The 22225-nt window shown below is 36.2% G+C and overlaps 1 protein-coding gene across 9 annotated transcripts in view; it reads right to left on the bottom strand.

Annotated features, from left to right (window-relative positions):
* The window catches only part of LOC128986728 (dachshund homolog 2-like), a 193443-nt gene that overhangs the window by 141360 nt on the left and 29858 nt on the right, over positions 1-22225 (bottom strand). For 3 of the 9 annotated variants that reach the window (XM_054407225.1, XM_054407229.1, XM_054407227.1), the window contains exon 2: positions 17010-17045. The exons of 3 other annotated variants lie outside the window; for them this stretch is intronic. In XM_054407225.1, coding sequence (XP_054263200.1) covers positions 17010-17045 — 36 coding nt within the window. Of the gene's footprint in view, positions 1-16685; positions 16716-17009; positions 17046-22225 lie in introns of all 9 variants that reach the window. 3 more of the 9 variants (XM_054407226.1, XM_054407230.1, XM_054407228.1) reach the window with 1 other exon arrangement.

The following is a 22225-nucleotide window of genomic DNA, read 5'->3' as shown; positions in this document are numbered from 1 at the left end:
AAATAAATAAGCAAAAACTCCAAAAATATATTAGACTTGATACAAAGTTGTCTTGTCATCACGAGAGACAGTAGATTTACAATATACAAAGACAGTTGTTAAAACTTTCTCCAAGTCGTTAATTCGCCTTCCTGGTCCTCGGATTCGCCACATTAAGATCCCCGTAACACTGCTTAGCGGATTTAATGAAACCAAAGTTTCCCGTTCCCCCAGAAAATACACCTGTTTTATTCAAAGGATTTAATTGACGCCTCCAAAAGGGTTCAACGGAAACAAAATCAGTTATGACAAACTTCCCTTGTTTCCTTAAATTAATAAGTTTTTAATTACCAAGAATGTTCGTTTACGTTTTTAATTTTCTTCCCGAGATCTCCAAGACGATGTCGAGTGTTTCTAATTTTAATTCCTCTCTTATTTAGTAACCGTCTTCATTTTCCCCGGAGTAAGAATGTTTTTAATTTGTTTGTTAATATAGGTTGCAGATGCTTTACAGTAAATGCCGGCTTATTTGTTTCCATTTTTCATTATGAAATCTTAAGAATATTTCACGTTTTTAAGTTTAATTATTACAATTTTTAATAATTTTTCTTCCAGACATTGTTATTGTCAGTTCGACCTTCTTCCAAGGTTATTCTAGTAATCAATTATGACTTCTTTTAAACACCAAAAGAGGTAAATGTTTCTCATTTTAACATTACATTAGATAAATACGTCACTCAGGATGCATATCATAATGTGAAGATTATCAGATGAATGTTGAAAAAATTATTTTATTGATTTGTTGACTAGTTCACAATATGTGGGTGGTTTAAGGGGAAATTCTCCCACCACTTTCCATTTAATGTAGGCCTATATTGCTTAGTCAGCTGTTGAGTTATTATTTTTAACTACTGTTATTTATTTACTGTTAGTTATTATTATTTTAATGTTAAAGGTCAAGTAGGGGAGATATATTTCTTCCCCTAAACCGACTAAATATTTTGAACGAAGAATCAGCTGGTTCTATATCCATTTTTATCCCAATAATTAAGGATAGCTGGGTTCACTTTTCGAACGACAACAATTTACCAACTCATCACTACAAACAAATCAAACATCTTGAACACTATATCCCACTTCGGTACTTCTGGTCATCCCCTACCTCCACCGAGTGAGATTGTTTACACCCCAGGATCACTATCACGGATCTCAAGGGTCACATTCCATGTACCACTGGCCCACGTGTGCCTTTGTCCCCAGTTTGGACATTCTGAGGTGGGATTAACATGTCCATATCCCCAGATCTCAGCACCTTTTAACATCCCGTATCCATTTCACTATTCCACTCCCTGCGGCGCGGGCGATCTTTGATGTCGCGGACAACAGCTGTTCGTTTACCACCCTTGTTATTAGGTAACTTGAAATTGAGAGTCTGACTTTGAAGGATAAAAAAAATTGACGGTTTGTTGATTTTAGATCCTATATTAGTGTGCAATCGGTCAGGTACAAATAGAGAAGAGTAATTCAAATACAAATTTTCTGTTTGTTTAGTACGTATATCGTTCCGGTTATAGTTTTACCGTATAAAACGTAGTGTAGAACGAGGTTGGATGAGTAAGTTGATGATTAATATTTTTTATACAGTTTATAAACTACTCAAATCCTAGACATACAAATTTAAATAGAAATTGTCTCAATTACTTAGCCTTGTTGTATGCAATTTCGGGTAGATTGTTGTTGGAACGTTAAATAAGAATATGTAATAAAATGGGTAAACGAATTTGAAATCTACACCAATCGATTTTTATTTAAACAACATTTATTTAAACTGTTTTTAAACTAGTAATTATTTCATTTATGGATGTCCTTAAAATGTAAGTCAATCTAATAAAAACACTTTTTCCCAACTAATAATACAATAGTTTTTACAGCTTAAAACTAATAAAATACGGTAAACTAAATACGGCGAAATGTGCACAGTTACCGCCAAAAATAATTCTTCGAAAATATAATTTTGCTAACAGCCAGTGGAAAAGTCACTTAACGAAATGATGAGTCCATTTACAAAAATTACCCAGAACTCAAATTGCCACGGTTATTTAATGATTGATGTGACACCGGCAATGCATTAAACAAGAGTGGCGATGTTTACGTGTGTCACACCCTGTAATTATAGCGTAAATGTCAACCAGGGAGACGGCTATGGTGAGGCTGATGTTTTACGAGGGGAATATATAGAAATGTTTAATTAGATATTATTTGCTGGTGAGTTTAGTTTGGTGTTGAAAGGTGAATGTTATAGGTTTCTTTCAAGGAAGATGCATACGAGAGTGTTGGAAAGACAGTTTACCTCGTTTGTAAGAACTGTTTTCCCTTGGTGGAATCATAATTCACAAAGTCATCGGTGATTATTGGGATTTGAACTTACAGTTCCAGGACCAACCGGGTGTCTTGAACTACAAACAGAGGAGTTGACCACGTCCCTACAAATTCAACCCTACGTAAAACAATTTTTCGTCATACTGCAACAAAAACAGCCGTTTTACTGCATACGTTGCGGGTCTAAAAGTAGAATTTTTACTCTCTAGGGTATTAAAATCATTTTTAGTCTCTAGGAAGTAAAACTCAGTCGTTGCAAACAGTTGTAAGTTTCGATTGTGGCAATCGTATTAATCGAAATTATTTATCGATTGATTTATTAGGTAAGGTGTTGCTAAGGTAGTTGTCGATCGCTCGACCTATCGATGGTATAATGTACTGTAACAGAATCGTAATAGATGAAATGATTGAATCATTACTAAGTTGCTGCTTATTTGTATTAGTAGTATTGAAAACAAGCTGGAGGCCGTTTTGAGAGGTATCTTTACAATAAAACTATTTCGTTTTCTAGGTTAGTTTGTTAATTAATGATGCAGTATGACGAAAAATATAGTTCACCACACGGACAAAAAGTGTCTTTTTAACCCTTGGGTCAAAAAGAGTCACTTTAGGCCCTAGTGATGAAATATCTATAATGCATTACTGCCGTGGCAATGGTTGTTTCCAAAGTGTTCGTTAGTTTCATAAAAGGTGCATTGTTGGAAATAGTGTATAGTTCATCAAATTTATTGCTCATTTTGTACAATCAAGCTAGTTTTTATAAGAGTATTGTGAAATAGGTGAAATTTTTTATCTGTATGTAAACTCATTGAAAGACTGATCTTCACGCATTATACTCCTACTCGACAACTCCAGATGTTCAAAACTTGCAACACCCAAATCTGAGAGGGAGGCACATAAATTTACATTTAATAATTAACAATTACACGTTCAGGTTATGTCACCGCTTAATTCCAACTTGAAAGGGTTATTAAAATGTTGTACCGTTGTAGGTGGTCTTATATTCGCAAGTTTGTGATAGATGCTCCCCCGCGCGGGCTTAAGACGTAAAGCGGGGGAGGGTAGTTACTTAAAACGCGCTAAGAGGGGAGTTTTCTTGGGGGAGTTTGCCGACAAACCGCCCTTAAACATATTGCATTTGTTATTCTCCGGCTGAACGCTAGTCATCAGTTATGAATATTTGTGATTATTCGTTTCGTTGGTTTATCGATTTTGTCGAGTCTATGTGTAGCTTCTGAAAGAGAATTTATACTAGACCGTTGACGTTTTCTGTATATAAAATTAAATATATTTATTTTCATTTGCTATTATAATTAAGAACAAATAAATATTTGTGTATTTGTATATTATTTTACATTTATATTTTAGAATTGTAATCCAACAATTAAGAAACAAAAATAGCGATTTAATACAGACCAACACCGTATTATTTTCTAATTAAAGGAAAGAGAAATTGTACATTTGTGATACGTTCAAAAGGTCCAACAAACAAAAAAATTGTCCTATTTTAAATCCAACTTTTACCCTTCGACTGGCAACCATTTAACTCCCTGAAACCCCTCCAATTCACTAAATTTACTTCAACTAACAATGTTATTACAGTCCGGACAGTAAAGCGTGTTCAACAAGGTTTTGAGCCAGACTGTACTCAAGTTGAGACTCTTAAGCGCATCCCGTGGAAATTACAATGTATAAATTTACCTTAAAATGACGTTAATGAAATTTCAGACGCGTTTTTCTCCCCGCGTTGTCTTAATATCGCATACCTCGCCCCAGTTCGGCTATTTTTGCACCCTAAATCATTGCTTCCTTGCTGCAATTTGTGGTTAGGTGAATGTTCTTAGTTGGTTTGGAGGGGAGGAGAAAATATCGAGGTTGTTTTTCATTAGAAATGCAGGTCGAGAATCTTGACTTCACTAGAGATAATTGGATGCTTTATTGGTAATGCTTAGAAATATACCTTTTTGTGACAAAAATCTAAAATGGTTTCTATGTGTACTTTTTGTTTTATTCACCGTGAAATTGTTGGTCTGATAATATAAAATAGCAGCCCAGGAAACTGACAGCTAAATACGTCTTAAATAGCATATGTTGTTTATCTAAAAAAAAATTATACAAAGGGAAATTGACGAAAGAAAATAAGCTTTGTTTACAGTTATCAAAGCTAGTACCGAAGAGACGTATGGGTAAGTAGTACATAGGCCCTATATTGCTAAAAACAATAAAGATACATACTATCTAAGGGAGGACATGTTTCATGTATGATTCCATACAAAAGATAATCGATTGTTTCTCCAGACTATTGACTTTGGATAGTGAAATTATACTTCCCATCCTTTTGTAAAGTTGAAGAATATTGGAGACGTTTGAGTGCACTGAGTCTAGCTAAGTGCTTCTCTCTTAATCTAAGGTTAATTTTACGAGTTCTGCTCTCATCTTTGATTACGATAACAAGAGAAAGGAAAAGATTACAAATAAATTGTTATACTGTTTTACGTTTAGTTTTATAGTTTTTTCCAATTTAAAAGCCATTGAGCCAATTTCCACTGAACCTTTAAATTTCCTATTCAACACATTTCCTACAAAAGCTACACTCAGCAAACAAATTCCACGGCGACACTTACAAAGCACCATTTGCCACTTCACAGCACGCAAAGTTCGCCCATTTAACATTTACACCCCAATTAAATCGGAAAATCCGTGTTTAGGGACCGTGTTTTGATTTACTCCCGGATCCTTATCCGGGAAGTTTATCCTGACAAAGCGGCACAATTAGAGGAATCGGCGGAGAAGCACTCGATTTGTCCGCTTGACAATGATTCACTGCCGATGTGATTGTTTTCTCGCCAACTGATTTTTCGGTAATTAAATCTTTGGGGGATGCGGGAACGCGATGGGGGCAATGAGGTGCATGAAGGGGGAAACGGGATCTTGCATAAGGGCCTGTGGGATCTTGGATTTCGCGATTGTATCCAGGGCATTGTATTGTTGTACATTTTGAGTTGTGTTAAAGGTGTAACTAAATTTACCTTTCTTGGGTTCATGCATTTTTATCCGTCCAGCTAACTTTGTAAAGTAAAAAGGAATCATAGACTTTAAAGTTGAATATTTTAGGTATACTTGTAATATATGTGTCTAATTAATTCAGATTATTATTTTTAGGGATAGACATATTCTATGACTGATGCAATAGTTCTGAGACTCTTGTATAAAAAAGTCTAATTTCCGGATTCCAAAAATGATTATTTTCTATAAAAACTGTGTTTACGACTTATATAACGTTCTTCCATGACTAATCATTTTAAAGCCCAGTGTTTAAGCAACCAGTTGTTTAATCAATAATAATACTAATTGTTCAAAATATGTGTAGGTTATGAAAGACAACATGGCATGGATATAACAGAGGTTTATAGCTTATAAGTTAGATTATAGATAATAAAATATTTGAGAGTCAATTGTCAGTCGTTATGTTCGATTAGGTTAATGCAAAACAATGTAAAAAGTAAATGACTTTATGCGTGTGTGTGGTCAAGATACATTTCATTAACTGTAGATACTACAGGTAGACTTCTCATCGCGTTGTCTGAGGATTGTTTTGGCGCGTGTTTCGTACCAGGTAACGCTAAAGAGCTTCATGTCGACTAAATACTTCTAGTTTTTAGTATAACATTGTTGTAAGCTGTGCAAAAAAATTTACTTTAATCATAAGACCAGATCACTTTCTGAAGACCAATTAGTAATTTTATTAGATCGCAATATTAATTTATTTAGAAGTTGCTTAATTTTAGCATGATATTCCTGACCGTTCTTTCAATTGCATTGAGCATGTAAAAAAACAAAGTGACGGAATTTCACCCATACTTTTTCCAGTTGATCACGCTTCCCAACCTGATACCACTTGAGCGACTATTTCGTCAACGACAGTTTGCCAATACGTTCAAAAGACTCGAAACAATAGGCCACAATACAATTTAACACCGAACCGATCCACTCGCCTCGAGTACCCTCCAAAACCACATCCTCCGCGTCGTCTGCTGCCTTCTGAGGACCCAACACTCGAGCGTCGAGCACAAAGACAACAGAGAACATCGATATCGAGTAGCCTCAGTTTAATTACCACAACCGAGAGGCTGTTTCCTGTATCTCGTTGTGATCAGCGATAGGGGCGCCTCTATGCGGAGAACAAAGCCTTGTGGATTATTGTTTTTCGCTCTTGTTCCCCCGGGCACGATAGTTTCTCTTATTAGTTGATTGTTTGCTCAAGGAAGTATTGTTCGATAACGATCGTTTGTGATCGGTACGGGCAACTTGTGAGGTTTCGAAATGTAAACAATGTTTGTAGTGTATCTGTGTAGTGCATCTGAGTTCATAGGGTTGTAACGAGTTGCATGTACGCTTCCAACGGTTTAGCATCATGGTTAAAGCTAGATTTGGATTTTTTTATTCACTAACATTGAACAATTTACGAATATTATTGGATAAATATAGCTGTTGGATATTCGCATACCATGTAGGTTTGCTGCATATCATTTAGTTGTTTACTGTGTATGGGGTATACTTTCGTAGTCCTGGTCTAGTTTATTAAGAGTTTTGAGTACCTAACATCTCATTTAACATAATGTGCATATATTGTATTAGCCATGAGTTACACAATAAATCTTAAGATGCAAACTTGTTTCGGAACAAAACTTTAAAGAATTTAAAATCAACTGAAGATTTACTAAGGAAGCAGTTTGCTTCAACGGGGTAATTTACTTGTACTTGATGACTAAGCATTGTATACTTGTATATATGACTATCATAACCATGCTGTTTATTGAAATGTCAATTTTTACTTGAAGATTTCGTTTTACATTCCCCCTTCCTATATAAATTATTTTAGTTTGAAAAAATCTATTTTTCAATAGTTTTGGACTTTTTCCAAATTAATTTCTTTGCCTTCGTGTACATCCATATCAACCCTCCACTGTATATTTTAAACGCAAATGTTCTCAACTTCCTGCTAACCTTAAGCCGCCCAAGGAGCTTCCACATCTTCTGTCCCCTAATAGCCACAGAGGTTTGCAACGAGCGAAATAAGCCTTCATAATCGTCACGCTCTGCCCAGTGGTTCGCACGTTATGGTTGATCAAAGGGATGCGTTTGTGGGGATGTTTCTGCTTCAACACCTTTCTATGCTCACCACGTGACCTACAAACTTTTATAGCTTTGGAGTGGGTGGAGTAACACGGGAGCAGGGAATCGTGTGTTTTACATGGGAATAAGATGAAGCTGATTTGAAATCTGTGGGTTTTACAACGAGAGTGGTATTTTGATGATTTTCATGCACAAAAACTACAACACCCTTGAATTTTGTGGATGTGTCGGTAATCGAATCTGTCTTTCGAATTCTTTTGCACCGAAGTCGAAGTTAGGGTAGCAGCACGTTTTAGTAGTAGGGTAGGGCACTTTCGACGTTGTGTCTCGATCTGGATGAGGAAGTATTCGAATTTATTTGTAAAGTAGACAAATTAAATCTCTTTGGCAAAATCTATTTGGTTTTCATTGAGGGAAAACACAGAATTTGAGTCCTTCTCCTGAATACGGGTTTGTTTAAATTACACTGCTAAACTTATCATACAGATAACGTACACAAATGATTTGAAACTTTACTTTGATTCAGCCTACTCTACCAGAAGTTGGAACTATCACACACCTTTACGCGCGTTTGCTTGCACTTTGGTTCAAACACTGCTCGATTTGTTTCCAAAGGATAATTCTCAAGTAGACGACCAACAGTGCAATGAACAATAATTGCACCCTCGTTGCATGGGCTTTACCATCAATCGGGGAAGGCAGTACACCTGACTAACGGGTGGAAAATTTGCGATGCAAGTGACTATAAAAACTATCAGCATGAAGAAGCATGAGTGTATAGTGAACCATGCTCTTCAACGTTAATCGATTTCGAAGATTATGGCCCTCATAGGGGTTTTGGGTTGGCTAAAACATTTTAAAAATAAGTTCCTGTTCAGTTTCAGTATGCAGTACTTTCATATTTCTTGTTTAACTGCTTCAACCAATGGAATTGTGACCAAAACAAACGTTTTTTTTTTTATTACTGCCCCCTCCCCCTTATTAAGTAACCCACGGTATATAACCAAATAGTAAAACATACAGTGATATTCATGCTAAGATTAGATATAAATATTTAGTCGATCTCAGTGAAAAAAAAATCAAATTTATATCGAAACATGTTTTTTACACTAGAATTAGTAGTCCATTCGTGGTAACCACAGTTAACAGTTAAGAACAGTTAAGTGTGTGGTACAGTTAAGAATAATTATCATCGTGCTTAACAGTGTTAAGGGAAATTTAACATTAGAGTAGTAATCGTTTTTGTTTGGGTTTTTGGGTATTTTAGAGAATTTCCTCAAACGTTAAATCAGAGGACTTTGCAATATCATCGTACTGAAAAGGTTTGAAAATCACAATTTTCATTCGCTTTACCCTAAGATTTTGAATACCTATGTTAAGATACACTATATCCATTAACATACTACCCACTTAATCCTCCCTTAAAGTTCCAATTGCATGTGTAAACCACGTTACCTCAGACTCGTCTTATCTCTTTATCAGCACATTTGGACACTCGACGTCTGACAGTGACTGATCAGCTTGTTATTGCTCTTATCAGTATCTTATCACAGGTTGATTGTTATTGTATCAATGATTGTTGCGTATTTCGTACCTAATCCTATGAGAGTAGACACATGTGTTTTGTTGGGTAAGCTCTTTGAGATCTTATCAATATTGTAAACGTTTTGTGTACGTTGTAAAACTTCAGATTTACGGTTTCTGATTATGGTTTTGATAGAATAATTAAATCAGTTGTTGATCATTTTAAGATGTCTTAATGTATCAATCATTTCAAGATTTTGAGTGTCCATAGAATTGTTCTTTAATTAATTCAACTTTTAATCAATTTTAATTCAATAATTCAATTTTTAATCAATTTTAATTTAATTAATTTTAATTCTTTTTGAAACCCTTAGGAAATTGTTCTAAACCAATGTATACGAAACACACCAATGTACTAAATTTAATATACAAACCAAAACCAAATTGATGGAAATAATTTTACGATTCCGTTCAAAGTCTCTGAAGTAAAATTTGAATAAGACAAAATATTTATATTTTTTGCATCAAGAATGCCCTTGATCGATAAAATCCTTAATGCCATTTGGGTTGAGGTATTTATAAGGATTTGTTCGATTTCGAGCCGCTATCTTAAGAAAAATTTGCTCGAATTTTTGTTTTGTTTTGTTACAATATTTAATTCCATCCACGTCACAACCCGAAGTCTTATCAATAAAATCATAGTTGTATTTGGTAAACCAGACTTAAACGCCGGTAAACCAATCGTAAACGCAATCAACCACAACAATCGTGAGAGTGTGCTATCAATATTTGTCCAGTCAATACCAACAAAACAGAACCAAACAGACTAATAATGGTATTGGCGATCAAAACAACTGACTCGCCACAATCAAACAACGCCAATCAAAACACGAGCTGCACTATAATCCGCAGAAACAAAGCATTCAAACGGGGAAACATCAATTAATTGGCCTGTCCGCCGGGAAAGCTGTTTACATGATTAATTAAGTCTTGGAAAATTACAAAGTATTTTCTTTTCCTTGAAGTCCCTGCTTTATTACAGGGCGCTAAATTAATTCTCAGGTTCCGTTTGCGAATCGTAACGAAGGTGGGATTTTTCTTGGGGTGGTTCGGGGGGGGGGGGAGTTTCAGAAGCAGGAAATTGGCGTCTTTTAATAAACTGACAAAGAATTTGTTTGGACTTAATGATGCGACTGTCTCATTACAGGGAGGAAACTGTTCGGATGCGATGGGGAGTGTTTCTTGTGTCTTATTTGTTTAAGGTAGAAACTAATGACGAAAAACAACGGTAAAATACTGTAATCACGGCGATGATTTTTGTGTTTTTTTTAATACGAGAAGTGATTGATATTGCTTTACGTATACTGTACGTACACTGTAATCACAATGATGTAGAGATAGATAGAGAGAGACAACAGGACGAGAGAGAACACAAACCGAATCAGCAACCAATCAGCGTCTTGCTCAAGAGACAGTCACAGCTGACTTTATTACAACAACCGAGTTACCCAAAATGCATTACGGGTTCGATTCCCGCAAACCCTAAAAGCCCGTATGAACTTCCATTAGGCACGACGAGAATCACACCAAATGAACAAATGTAATTGCTTTTGTCCACTTTAATTGAGTCAATTTTAGTGTCCCTTTCAAAAGCGCCCAATGAATCCGGAAAAATGTTGTGTCCAATTTCCGACGGAGTGAGGTAACAGACTGGAACGCTTTGTAAAACTCCTTTACACCCGTTGATTCGTTTAAAATACTTTTGTTCGGTCTGTTTCGCCCTGTTATTTTTATAATGTTGGTTTTCGTTAAGAGTCGGGTGTTTTAAAACGAAGAGCATTTGAAATGACTATATCAGTGTTTCGAGCGATTTTTAAATTCGTAAGCCTACACAAAGCTTTTATTAAATTTATTTTTAACTTGTATACTCTTGTTATATTTAGAGTTTAATATATATGCATATGTGTTGGGATTTACACCCTTTTTTGACATCTAAAATACATTTAACGATGACAGTAGTTGTTCACGTATTTTTAAAATATCAGAAAGCAATCAGAACCACTGCATGATTTGTTAAATCATCATAGCCACCTCTAATTCTGTGTACTAGAGAAGGCTCTGGTTAAATAATTTATAAACACAACTGCACGATCAGGCGAGCTCTCTCATATTTATTTCAATATCTTTCTGTCTACAGTCAGACAAACTAATCTTCCTCTATGACACGAGGGCTAATTTTGATTCAGCATTCCTCAGGCCAAATCGAACGACTATTTGTTTTCATTACGTGTTCCTGTGGGGGGGAGGGGGAGGGGGGTATCCAGCGAGGATGTGAGGATATTACTTTATTGTAATTGGATTAAAGACCTCCTTTCCCCCGACAAAAAGGGAGGAATTCCCTTAATAAGGCCACCGTCTTCACTTTTCCAATCTCAGCGCTGAGGGAATAAGCAAAACGTTTAAGATGCCCCTACCCCGGACTAAGTTTAATTTGTTCGCGAGCCGGCATCAGCTGTTTCGGCGTTTGATTTGGCTCCGGAAACATCTTCGTAAATAAGAATTGCGCGGTATTTCAGATTCTTTGAGTTATTTTCTTCTTTAAGCAGACAATTAGTGAAGCGGGTTTAACTAATTTGTCTGACAAAATGTGTAAAGGAAATTTTTCCTTGTTGTTTATCAGGAGGAATTTTAAATTAGAATTTCTGCAGGAGAGATTTAGTTATTTTTTAATGGCAGCTTGTCATCACCAACTGGTCTGTACCTCGCAACTGACTTAAACCAGTTGTAAAGTACCAACTGTAAAGATAACGAAGTGCAGAGTTTTACTAGTTAATCAGACCAAGATGCTCCTACTCACCTTCCTTTTCAGTCAAACAAAATCTCCTCTCGTGATTTGAGTATGTATTGTTTCGTATGCATGTTTTTGGAAGTGCTAGGAAATTTATTGTTTACGAGTCCGTCAACACGCTACTACAAAGTCTAAGGTCTTTGCCAAGAGCCGGTGGGACGGTGGCGCCAAATTCAACTCGTGGTCGCAAGTCTGCCGGACATTAATTGAATATATGTTAGAGGACTGGCGAACCAATTTCTCGCGGAGTATCTCGTATTAACATACAATAGAGAGTAATGAGCCAGAGGTTGGCGAGATCGTGCAGACAACTGCATTAGAGCCGTGCCGTACTGGACTTCCACGGCGGCGCTTCGTCGGGAACATGGGGCTGGAGTAGCAGTCGTTGAGCCAGTGGTGGATGGAGTTCGATAAATGTATTAATTAACTGATTGATAGTCGTACAGTAGTTAGTTACTACTTCGATAAGTCTCCGTCAAATTTCTTTAAAGAGAGTTGTTTGGAAAAAGTGCCAAATGCGAACTGAGTAGTTACAGACCCATTGGACTTCTGAGGAACTTTCAAAAAATCGTAAAACGTTGCGTTTTTATTTGTCAACTTCATTCAAACAATGGCTTGGGTGAACTTTTGACACTATTTGCCCATGTATATAATAATGTATTTCAATCCGACCCCCAAAGCTCCACCATTTTCACATGCTCGACGACAGCTGGTTAAGTGGGCTTATGGAGTAGAGGGGACAAAATGAACGGGATTATTATGGGACAACGCAACGCTTCAAAAAGACTTAAAATCGGAACAAGGGTGACAGTGGGGGGCAATAAAATGACGAGTACAGTAGCAGGTAACAATGTGCCCAAAATGGCGACACTTTCAAAACCACTGTGCCGGAGTAAAGATGCAAATGCGGAGCGTTTTGGGATAGTGCACCGATGCACCGCTTAAATGCACTTCATGCATCGTTTTTTCCACAGGGAATTTCGCTGCGACACGTATCCTTTACCGAATTACCTTTTGCGTTGCACCTGCTCGGTCAAAGTGGGCCAGGCTTTGTACGCGCGGCCGACCATGAACGCACGCGTCTCTGGTCGCGCTACTCGGCTGTGACAAAGTACAGTATGTGTCGTTGTCGTTGTGTCAAAACGTTAACGTGACTAAATAACATCCGGGATAACACATTACTGGGCTAACGCGTGGAAAGTGTAAAGTGAAATGAGCAGAAAAAATTACCGTACCTAGAACCCATGGTGTAATCAACGCTGTGGAAACTTTACTTGAAATCGATGTGAGGATCGCATGTGAGTTGAAGAATTGGGATTTTGATTGTCCGATAGTGTGTAACACAAACATAAACACTGTGATCACTTTTCTGAAAGCTTATATCTCTGTTTGGCAATGTCAAGTCTCGTTTTTGATAGTTAAATCCCAACTGACATCGTGATGTACATAAATCTCCCGCCAAAACCGCCGCGATTGACCCGGGACCCCCGCGGTTTATTGACAACGCGGCTTACCCCCGGGAGTCCGACCATCCCACTTAGGAGTCGGCGACCGTAAAGTGCGACAATTTGGCGCGATACATTATGTATGCAGACAGACGACCCGCTAGCAAGCTGCTACTGGCGAGCCGTAATGGACATTCGGGATCTGGATCTTATAATCCCACTACAGCTGTTCTCCACTCGAAGTTTGACAAAGTATTTCTTGTTTCCTATTATCGAATTTTCGGCGTAAATAATCGACCAAATCATTAGCTGAGTGTTGGTCGAAGTCTTTTATCTTCCAAAATACTATTATGGAACCAATAATCAATTAATGTAATAAATCGAGGAAATTATTTAACAATACTACTTATATATGGGGGAATTACAGTGTTAGCAAAACATTGCCGATGGAGACCTGTGGGGGTGCGTGCGTTTGAAGGGACTTGACCTGGTCTTCATCTGCACTCCCGTTTTGCTACCACTGTAGTTAACATGAAAGAATTGATTGTGATTTTAATGATGTATAAGTTCCCAATGTAAATTTTTGTTATAACTAAATAGTCCTTCGTTGTTTCCATACGAAGCACACATCTACCATTGAAGAAACAAAACAGGATGCAAGAATGTATTCTTGACGAGCTAGGATTATTCTCGGACCGTGACTAATTTTTATTTCCTTACCATTTATCCAATCCGGCCGCGCCCAAAGGCAGCTAGTCGCTCATCATTTCAAGCACATAAAGTTGAAATCGTTAACAGCCTATTGTTAGGCACCTAAAGACTGGTGGAATTAATCGTTTCAGTCAATTGAATTAAGTAGAGGATGTTGAGCGCGCGCCTTCAACGTCCCACTATGTTTTGTTCGGAACAATGGCCGAGTTTGATTTAGTCAGAATGGTTGTTTGCTAAACAATGGAAATCGTGTGTTTGTTAAAACAAATATTTGGACTACATATAACACTTTTATTAGCTACAGTTGAATTTTTAAAGTTTTAAAACTTTCACATCTCAAAACAGAAGTTTGGTCCTTCGAACCGGATTTTAGAATCAGGAGAGAACGATAAAACTATGTTTTTAGGTTAAACACTGTACGTCTAGACATGTATAATAGACGTGTAAATATGTTTTCGTTCAAAACTAGTAGGTATACATTTATTGTTTTGTTGTGGTGAAGGTACAAATTTAATGTTACGTAAACTAACCAACTTATTAAACTATAAAGTTTTGAAATTACATAAGAAAGTTGAATCTCAAGAAAACTAAACTTTAATCGGCACACACCTCCTCTAGTTCAACAAATATTTTTCGAACCCACCGACTTGTAACTAAAATTTTAATTTCACTTGTTCCCTCCAAATTACTATAATAACCCTATCTACTACAAAAATCGCATAGAGTACAACATAACAAATTAATGCGGTCCCGACACGCGCGTACAACTCAAGAACGTCTCGAGTAGCAAATGAAGGACCAACAACAAGAATTACAGTTGAGTAATGAATAGTTGCGGGTTTTATGGACAGTTCCTCGCCATGTTTATTCATGCCAGGAAGTGAGAAGGTTCGATTTAAGTTGCGAATGCTTCATGTTCTATAATCACCGTAATTATCACTCAGATGATTATCAATGCTCGTCCGCAACCGGAAACCACCTGGGAACGTTTAACTGTTTGTTTTCGTGTTTTTCACGTCCAGAAGTAGGTTTTGTTTTTATATTTGGTAGATTAACGTGGTGTATAACCCTTTATAAAGGAAGTTACGAAAAGGTGTACATAAAATCGAGAATTTCCGACAATCCGTTGTTTTAACTAATGTACAAACTAAGTTTCTTATGATGTTTACGACCTTACTTTCTAAACTGTCTAAAACAAAACAAAAATGCCATAAGTAGCACACAATTTGAAATGTATTCTTTAACTAGCAAAATCAGCTCGGTTGAATACACGCTAAACACCTCTGAATTCTATGGTATGTTTGTTTAAAGTCCTAAAAATAATTGTTCAAATTAACTAATTAACTAATTCACATTAACTAATTTCAAATTTTATTTGGATTAAAAAACCTTAGGAAAATCATCAAAGCTATATCATTTTAGCCTAGGGAACCTTATTCGAAAGAAAATGTTCTTTAACTGAATATTCTCTAAATTTATCCTCTCTAATATAGTTTCAAGTCCATCCTCATTTCGTCATTTGGCGCATTCCAACACATATCAAACTGACAGTGCAGATGCAGCTATTACTCCTTAAACATTTGAATCGCATCGGCCAAGCAATATCAAAAGTATAAACGTGATCAGTTCAACGCCTTCCTCGCAAGCCTAGCCTCATAGCGGGCCACGACTTCAGTACATACTCGCGTTGTAGTCTCCTGTCAGGGTTCTTTGATTGATCGAAACAATCAACTTAAACCTCCCTAGAGAACAAACGCTCGCGTCGACATGACGTATCACTCGGTCCGACTGTGTGAATTATTAAAAACTATTTGAGTCCGTGAAGTTTTTTGTTTGGCCCATTCGTCAACTTCCACGGTCAATAGAATTCGAATTTTGGATGTTGCGTTTGAGAAGTGCGCACGTAGTGGTGGAATAAATTGATGTTGAAAATGACGAACTATGTTTAAAACATTCGTACCTTAATTTGTTTACACAAATTTGTTTTTTGATTTGCTATATTGTATAGCTTCCTCCAAAAGTTTAACTTTGGTGGTGAATTGAAAAACATTATAATAGTATATTCCACGTATTTTGGTTTAATCCAAAATGTATAAAAAATAACCATATAACACAAATATTCACAATTTTTAATCCTCTGTATCTACACTATAGATTTAGACAGTCTGAGTAAAATGGATTTAATCGTAGAAAAAGCATGCCATAATTAAGCAATGAAACACTAAACATTAAACAACTAACAACAAAAGCTGAACGCTTAGTAACTACATTTAGAGAAACATCAAAATTGAGGAAAATAGGTGAAAATGTTAGTTATAAGAAATAACAACATACAAGCAAACAAGATAAATATATGAATAGTTATCTGTACAACCGCTGCTAGGCCTGTGCTATGAATATGTTAAAATCTACTTAAATTTTGTTGAATAAAGTTCATATAACGGCACTGTTAAGTAATCAGTTTTCTATGGTAAGTTTTTGTACACTCATATTTAATTAATTGACTTAAGAATGTATTGTTCATAATTATTATTAATGTGAAACACATATAAAATATGTGACAATGTACGATTTTAAGGAATAATACTAATAAAAACCCGTGTTTTACATGCAACAAAGCATTTTTCTACGACTTTAACTTCGATTTAACAAATTTTGCCTACCTTTCGGACGCTTTGTGGGACATGAGACACCTGTAAACAAACCAAAATATCAGCTACTAGAAGTGTCTTTGTCCACACATATATAAACATATTGAAACAAATTTTACAAAATTTTAAAATCACGAAACAAATTTTTTTTAATTTATTTATTTTAGAAACGGGGTCTTTCTAACTATTATTTTACGTCCAGTTTATCACGCCTATTTTATATTTTACCTGATAATTGAAATTACATCTAAAGGAATCCGAAACATGCTTTCTTCGCTATTGCGTGAACGTAAGAAAACGATCTTTGCTACATATAAAAAGTAAAAGATAACTTACCCCGTATCGTAACCGTATTGGGAAACCGGACGAAATCTGCAATCAAAATAGTTTATGTTGTTCCACAAACATTAAAGAGGTTACAAGTATTATATACATAATGTAAATAATACCGACATTCATGAAACAACAGGAAATATGTTGTTGCAGATTAATACAAAATCTGATACAGTAGTATGATTAATATACAAGTTATAAACAGTACATTACGAGCGCTCTAACATTAGGTTATGTGTTTAGCTAAATACTTTCATACTCTGTATTTTTGCGTATAAAAAATGCCATACAACACTTTAATTCAAGATTATTGAGTTATGGAGTTATTGAGTTACAATAAATTTTGGTTCAGTACAAATAAATAGTTAATGTTGAAAAACTTTATTTTATTGCTCTGGTCGTAACTCAATGTAATTTTCATTTTAAACTTTCAAAGTCTATACAACAAGTTATTTTAAAATGTATACTACATTATTGCATCATATACGACTACTGTATCAACTATGACTCTAATTTAATCAAACCACTAATAAACTCAACACATGATGACTGAATTAAATAATACTTCTTTAAGAAACCATTTTCAAACCATAAATTTTGAATGCTAAGAACATCGATAAGATAATCAAGGAAATCAAGAATATCCATCCATTCACTTACACTATTACAATACTTATTCAAGTACGTATTATATTTAATTAATTCAACCAAGCAGTATGCCAAATGCTGGATTACTCCCATAGTAGCAGAATTGGTCTGGATATCCGTAAAAAACATAGATAATAACAATAACGTATCGCAAACCCTGTTCACAATAGGATCCCTTCTGCGTGTGGCCTTTGTTTGATTTTGTGTTTTTGTGAGCGAATGCAACGCATTATTGTGTTCTACATGTGATCCGCTCCCTCCAAAACTCGACCTCAGCTCCCGCCAAAGTTGATCCACTTTTTATTTTATTTACAAATGATGGATTGACCCTCGTTTTCGTTGAACTTGCCGTGATGGAGCACCGACGTAAATGTCGAGTTTTTTTTATTTTTGAGTTTTTCAAATGCGGAAGCTATTTAGGCCGTTCAAAAGCGTGTGAAAATAATATAGAACATTTGCACCTAAGTATTTTAATGCGTTTTACTTTGTTAACAGCCAAATCATATGTAGGCATATCCATTTCCTAACTGAGTTAGTTTTACAGCATTTTCAAAAAGGTAGTTTGAACTATTTTCTACCGATTCTAATTTCGAGACAAGGGGGATTCCCTGTTACATAGTAAAAATATAGTAGCTACATATATACTCTTAACTTATAGTGGTCTCAGGTGATCACTGAATTAGGCCTATTTCATGATTTGTATAGGAGATATTTAGAGCAAAATATGTGACTATGATGTCTGAGGTGGAGGAGCAAAAAGATTACAGCTCTTCCAAAAATATATTCCGTGTATGGAATTCAAAATTCAACAGAATACTGGTAATTCATTATTCCCTGTTACCTATGTATCTTAGTTATAATATTATTTGCGTTCATTACCGGTTTCACTTCAGGCGAAACGTCACATTATCCGACATCGTCCGATTGAAATTCCGATCAACTCGAGCAAGAGAACAACGGTTGGTTTTTACGCATATTTCTTGAGAGAAGCACAAAAGAGGATGAATATCGGTTTGGCATAGACAATCGGCCAAAGAATAGACAGCACGTTGCACGCCTTAATTGCCTCCAAAGAAAGACGAGAGACTGGCATGACGAAGTGTCCAGCGTTGAACTAAACTGACGAAATATTTATCGTGTTCGCAGGCGCAGGAAAACCTGTGCCACCACTTGTCATTCTGACACGTTTTGTTTCCCTTGCTTTGACAACTCGTCGACCGGAACTGCGCAGAACGTGGAGTTCATGTATTTGCATAGCATTGTTTGCAACTGAATAAAATTGGAGTCCCACAAGGATCGGTGTTAGGTCCAGTTTTGTTTCTCGTGAGAGTTAGTTTTTGGATAATTTGTATTGTTTTATGCATGCTTCCGGTGGAATGTAATATTTGTTGATTTAAAATAGCGTTCAAGGAAAAATTAGGACAATACACATTGTGTACGTATTTTTACTATCATTATTGTCATCTTTTTCTAGGTGGGGTAAAAACTGAGAGATGAACTTAGAGTTTATTGAAATTAAAAGTTAGTTGAATTCTTAGTAACTGATGCCATGCAATTAAACGTATTTTAAACTTATATTCACCTATTTCTAATTTTATATTTCAAAAATAAAATGCAATAAAACAAATGTACTCTACAGCGCAAAATTACAGTCAATCGTTCAATTTGGCACGTTTATCTTATTTTCACTGAACCGCAAAAAGAGAACTCATAAACAAACGCAGACAAAGCTCACGAGATCGAGGATAACCTCGGGAAATCGGCTGACTTATTTACATCGAGCCTGAAACTTGGTATGAGCAATTTGGCAGAATAAATCACAGATGCGACTGGTCCATAAAGTACAACGAACACAGACAGACAGACGGACAGACAACCGGTTTGCGACTCGCACTTTCGGCGGAAACCTTCGCAACCAGTTCCCGATCACCGATTACTGACAACCATTTTGTTTGCCATGTCTGTAAACGTTTTATTAACTATTTAATGTGGGACGGAGTTTGCTCGCAGGCTTCTCAATGGACCGGATTGAGTGACTTGGATGTGTTTATGGACTGTACTCAAGTCGGTCTACGCCGCGCCGTGTAGTTATTAGAGTACTCGTAATGTTACTTGTAACGTCCGAGTTGTTTAGAGATCGGGGCGATGTTGAGGTGTTCCGCTAGAATATATTGCACTAGTTTCTACGCTGAAACACATTTATTGTGAACAGGCAAGAACTAAGAGAATTCGTCTTTACACTAATTTGTTCGACCCCAAACCACAGAACAACACTTAACCCCGGTAGAAAACCGATGTCTACAATAACTCTACACAGTCGTAAAACACCTGCGAGGGAGGATTCACCGTTTAAAGAGCATTACAAGGGGTGTGACACAAGGGGTTGACAACCCTTAGTAAATCACGTGCTAAGATCTCGGTCTCAGAAGCGCCAGTGTTATTAATTTCATGGGCCGATGGCAGGGGCAGTAACCACAGCTAGTAATTGCGTCTCATTTTAATTACTGTCGATTTATGGGTCTCCTTTTGTGATGCTTTTTACAGATGTAAGCCTAAGCCTCTTAGGGGAATATTATTTATTTGCGATGTTCCCCGACTTTGTTTCAAGGGCTGTTAAATATGCAAGCAATAATTCCTTCTTTGGCGTTCGGGTCTTCACTAATAGGATTTTGTAATGGAATTACTGTACCTTTCGGTTCCCAATGTCTTGACTTCTTCAAGAGAAGTTAGAACTTTTTAGCGAAACGAAATGTTGAATTTACTTTTTGTAGAATTGTATAGGTAACTAATTAATATTTAACACTTTGTCCTGTTTGTACTGGTGTTTTAGATTTCCAGTATCACTCATGTATTCTTACAAACATATTGTTTCACACCTGATTAAATCTTCAAAATTTCCCTTTGTCAAGTTTTTATTTTCTTTATAATTTATGGTAGGTTAGAATTATATAGTTTTCCTGTGTTCGAACATTACACAGATTAATAACTAATCATAAAATTTCTAAACTTCCATCGTGTATGAACACTGAACAGCCTTTGAAACCTAACTCGTAAAAACCACCCAACAATGTCCACACCAACAACCAACAACAACCTACAACAACCATACACTCAGTCACTATTAAACGATTGGATATTAAAAATTACTTACATTAACCCTCTACAATGTGTAGAACAATTAAACACAAACGCACTTAAGTCAGTGAAAACTGAACGCCAACAGTGGAAATCAACTCCCCCTCATCAGCTGTTCCAATGACCGACAATCTATCAGGGCTCAGCTGAGTGAGAAGTGACGTCACTATCCGATCGGACACTGTATTAATTAGGCACGTTACCTTCAGCCAGACAGTCGGACCCATTAGTAAACCTCGGCTAGCGGGGCCCGAAATTTAATTGTTTCACATATCGTTATGAAGATTGGACCGGACAAACAATAATGATTTGAGTTTTCACATAACGATTGGGGGATTATAAAATAATAGCCTGTTTGAAAAGTTATAGTAAAAAAACTACCATAAACGTTTTTTGGGGGAAAGGGGGGGACGTGTTGAGCAACACGAACGAACGTGAACAATGCTCGATGTGCAATACCTTGGTATTAATTGTGTAAGTGCAAAGATAAAAAAAAACTGTAAGAGAGATATGTAAGGCCTTAGGTTAATATTATGTACGTTAGAGGTGTAGAATACGATAGCATAATTTATAATACAATACAACTGCCTCTTTGATGTTCACAAGAGGATTAAAAGAAATGGAAAATTCCTATGACGAGTTCACGAAAGAAAAACATCACATTCGATAATCAGAACGTATACTAGCGTAATGTTAACTTTGACGTGTAAATTGAATAAATGAACGAAAGATAATTGCTTTATGATATTGGTATGGATAAGACCATGGTTCATGGTTTATGGTTCATTTTAACATAAAGTGAACATACATCCATACATCGAATGAATCGAGTCTCAAATCGATTATATAATCACCATAAAGCACTGATCCTAATAAAGTAATAGTTTCATGGGTTTCGTGTCTTCCTATCATCAGTTCATAAATTTACTGTCGAATCAGTTTTGATCGTAGCATCAATAATGTATGAGAGATGGAATTTATCATTTTATGTTGCCAATGAGATACATTTTATGTAAGACTTTAAGTAATTATTTCAATAAAACTAACGTTATGATGTGGATATCCATGAAAACAGCAACCCCTTTAGATCTAACACATTATATAAAGTAAAAAATAACTACTTCTAACAAATTGCCACATTCGATGTTGATCTCGAGGGTTGATAACAAAAACATAACTTATAACTCATCTTTGGAAATAGCATTAAATTTCGTAACAATGTATATGGGAAAATGTAAATTCTATCAACAATAGTGGTTTTTTAACGACAAGTCATCAAACAACAATGTCCCAAAGATCACGCCTTAAAAAATCGCCTCGTATGTATAGCGGGGTCGACACCAATAAATAAGGCGGTCCATCCCAATCGGAAGTGGAGCCAGAAACATTAGTTTGGATTTGATATTATAAATGGCAAGTAGGCGGGTCGGTAGCAA

This window comes from Macrosteles quadrilineatus, unplaced genomic scaffold (assembly GCF_028750875.1).
Source record: "Macrosteles quadrilineatus isolate MER2022 unplaced genomic scaffold, UCM_ALF_1.0 Scaffold_2__2_contigs__length_208266976, whole genome shotgun sequence".
Classification (NCBI taxonomy): domain Eukaryota; kingdom Metazoa; phylum Arthropoda; class Insecta; order Hemiptera; family Cicadellidae; genus Macrosteles; species Macrosteles quadrilineatus.
Note: the sequence above shows the minus strand (reverse complement) of the source record. Positions and strands in the feature narration are given on the sequence as shown.